Here is a 2,568-nt window from a genome sequence, read left to right on the forward strand (position 1 = left end):
TCGGGGTAGCCATGGGGGGCTGGGACAGTGGCCAGGGGTAAGGGGGCTCATGACAGAGCCCCCCACATGGCAGAGGCAGTGGGGGACAGTGAGGATGGCGCCCTGCCAGGCAGGAGCCAGTGAGTGGGGGGTTTTTTTTTTCAAAGAGCCAGGAGCTGGGGTTGGGCAGGGCAGCCATTGAGAGTGGAGCCAATTTGGAGATTTGGCTGATTTGGCAGCAGCCGAAGCTCTGAATCAGATTCAGCTGAATCGATTCAGGACAGTGATTCGAATCACCGAATTGAATCATTGTCCCCTGAATCAGCCAAATCCGAATCCGAAGCGAATACTACCTGCTTCGCACAAGCCTAATGTGCAGTTTGCAGTACCTCAAAGCAGTTTGGAGTTCTGCAAACTGCACATGGCACACACGCAGCCGGTTTACTATGCAGTTGTTTACGATGCTGCTATTTTGCAGCTTGGTAGTTCCTGGGGGTCAAAAAAAACTGCCACTGAAAAAAGTGGCGGGCAGGAATGTGGCATCAGCATGTGCCGCCAGAAAGGGAGCCTGGCTCCAAGTGACTGTCTTGGTACTGCTGCTGCCCTGGGAGGCCCCCACGACTCCAGGTAAGGTTGCTGGAGTGCACATGCAGGGCATGCTTGGGGACAAATGGCAGTGGCAGAAATATGTGCCACTGCTGTTTGTCCCATGGGAAATGCACGCCCCTGCATGTGCATGCTCATCAGGATGGACCCTTAGGGCCAGATTTTATTCCACATTTTAGTTACAGATTTGGGTAATTCTGTTCCACCCTGTTCAAATCCTGCAAATCCACTAATGCATCTACTTTTGTAACACACACTCATCTTACTCTTCAGACTGAGTCACAAAAAAGCAGCAAGGAGGGGGAAGACCTAACCAACATTTATATTTGAAGTTTTTCAGGGACTCAAGCAAGGTGAAACAGAATCACACTTAGGTGCTTAAGTCTACTTCTGCAGCTAAGAGGTAGAACAGAACCTGGATCTCAGTGTTTTGAAATACTTGGAATGGTTTAATAAAAATATAGATGTTAAATGAATTATTTCATGGGATAATACAGAACCTTCAGTTGGATTGCATAGCTGTAATTGTGAGTGAAAGATAGGAATAGGCTGGCATGTTGTTTTGTTAGTGCCTTAGTTATTGAAGACTTCAGAACCCCATATGGAAAAATGCTTGTTTGCTGGTGCTGTTGTGGAGGAAGTTAGCATAATTATAGCTGTTAATTTTATCCCCTCCTCCTGTCTACCTGTTGAGTGCCTGGACCTTATCCATTAATAATTTTATTGTTCTCCTAATCAAGGAAGGCTTGGTAGAAGTTTGGGAATCTTCTAACTTGCAGTCCAGATATAAAATGACTTCTGGTGGTACCAAAGTGTAGGAAAAGTAAACAAGGCATTCATATGGCATGGAATCCAAACCCAGTATGATTAGAGATTGATGACTGCTGATGAATTCTGGGAAAGTTTGGCTTAGGCTTGGGATCTAGCTCTAGGCTTTGCAGGTTGGATGAATCTCTAATGACAGAGCATACAATAAAAAGTTTGTGTTGTTATTCTATGGAAAGATTTTCCCTGTTTTGATTCTATTTTTTTTCTCTTGGAAAGGTTGGTGAAATAAAAGCCCATGCAGCTGAATGGAAAGCCAATGTGACTGCTGAGTTCCGGGAAACACGGAGGCGACTCAGTGTGGAGATCCATGATAAACTTCAAAGGGCAGCCACCATTCGGAGTATGGAGCGGAGGCGCCTAGGGCTGGACCAAAGGGCCCACTCATTGGATATGCTCTCTCCAGAGAAGCGCTCTGTCTTTGCTGCCTTGGAGACAGGACGTTTCAAGGCCTCATCTCAGGAAAGCATCAACAACAGACCTAACAACCTGCGCCTTAAAGGAACAGATCAACTCAACAAGCATGGGCAGGGGGCATCAGAAGACAACATCATCAACAAGTTTGGCTCTTCATCTAAGCTAACCAAGAGGAAAAACAAAGACCTGAAAAAGAGCATTCCAGAGGATGTGAGGAAGATTTATGAGACCTTTCGAAACTACTCCTTGGATGAGGACAAGAAGGAAGAGGAGACTGAGAAGATGTGCAACTCAGAGAACTCTTCTAGCACAGCAGTCCTGACCAATTGTATCCAGCAGCACTCGGACCTGGAGAATGGAATGATCCCCACTGAAACCAAAGAAAGGGAACATGAAAACAAAGCATTACTTGAAGACAGAAATTAAATGTAAAAGATGCTTGACTTTAATTAACGTTAGTGTTTTTTATACACACATATATATATATATTGACACGTGCCTTATACAGACTCCTTATTCAGTCTGAATTACATAGCATCGAAGAATATTTCACTGTGCCATAATGACTAAAGCTTGCTCTGCCAAAACGAAACAGCACAATGGAAATGGAAAGCAACACAGGAGATTACCATGGCAAAAATGCAAAGAGAGGCTTACCATGGCAATACAACCAGAGTGCTACCACCAGGGCATAATAATTGAAAAGGGCAGCTATGTTAAAAGAGCTCATGGGAGGGCAAA

The 2,568-nt window shown here is 44.9% G+C and overlaps 1 protein-coding gene across 1 annotated transcript in view; it reads left to right on the forward strand.

The window, feature by feature from the left end:
- Positions 1 to 2,290, forward strand: part of KCNK10 (potassium two pore domain channel subfamily K member 10) — a 98,380-nt gene extending 96,090 nt beyond the window's left edge. The window contains exon 7 of the mRNA XM_006033666.3: positions 1,630 to 2,290. Within this exon, the coding sequence (XP_006033728.2) occupies positions 1,630 to 2,253 (624 nt within the window). The 3' untranslated portion in view covers positions 2,254 to 2,290. The remainder of the gene's footprint in view (positions 1 to 1,629) is intronic.
- Positions 2,291 to 2,568: the final 278 nt, after the last annotated feature.

Source organism: Alligator sinensis, unplaced genomic scaffold (assembly GCF_000455745.1).
Source record: "Alligator sinensis unplaced genomic scaffold, ASM45574v1 scaffold1141_1, whole genome shotgun sequence".
Lineage (NCBI taxonomy): Eukaryota > Metazoa > Chordata > Crocodylia > Alligatoridae > Alligator > Alligator sinensis.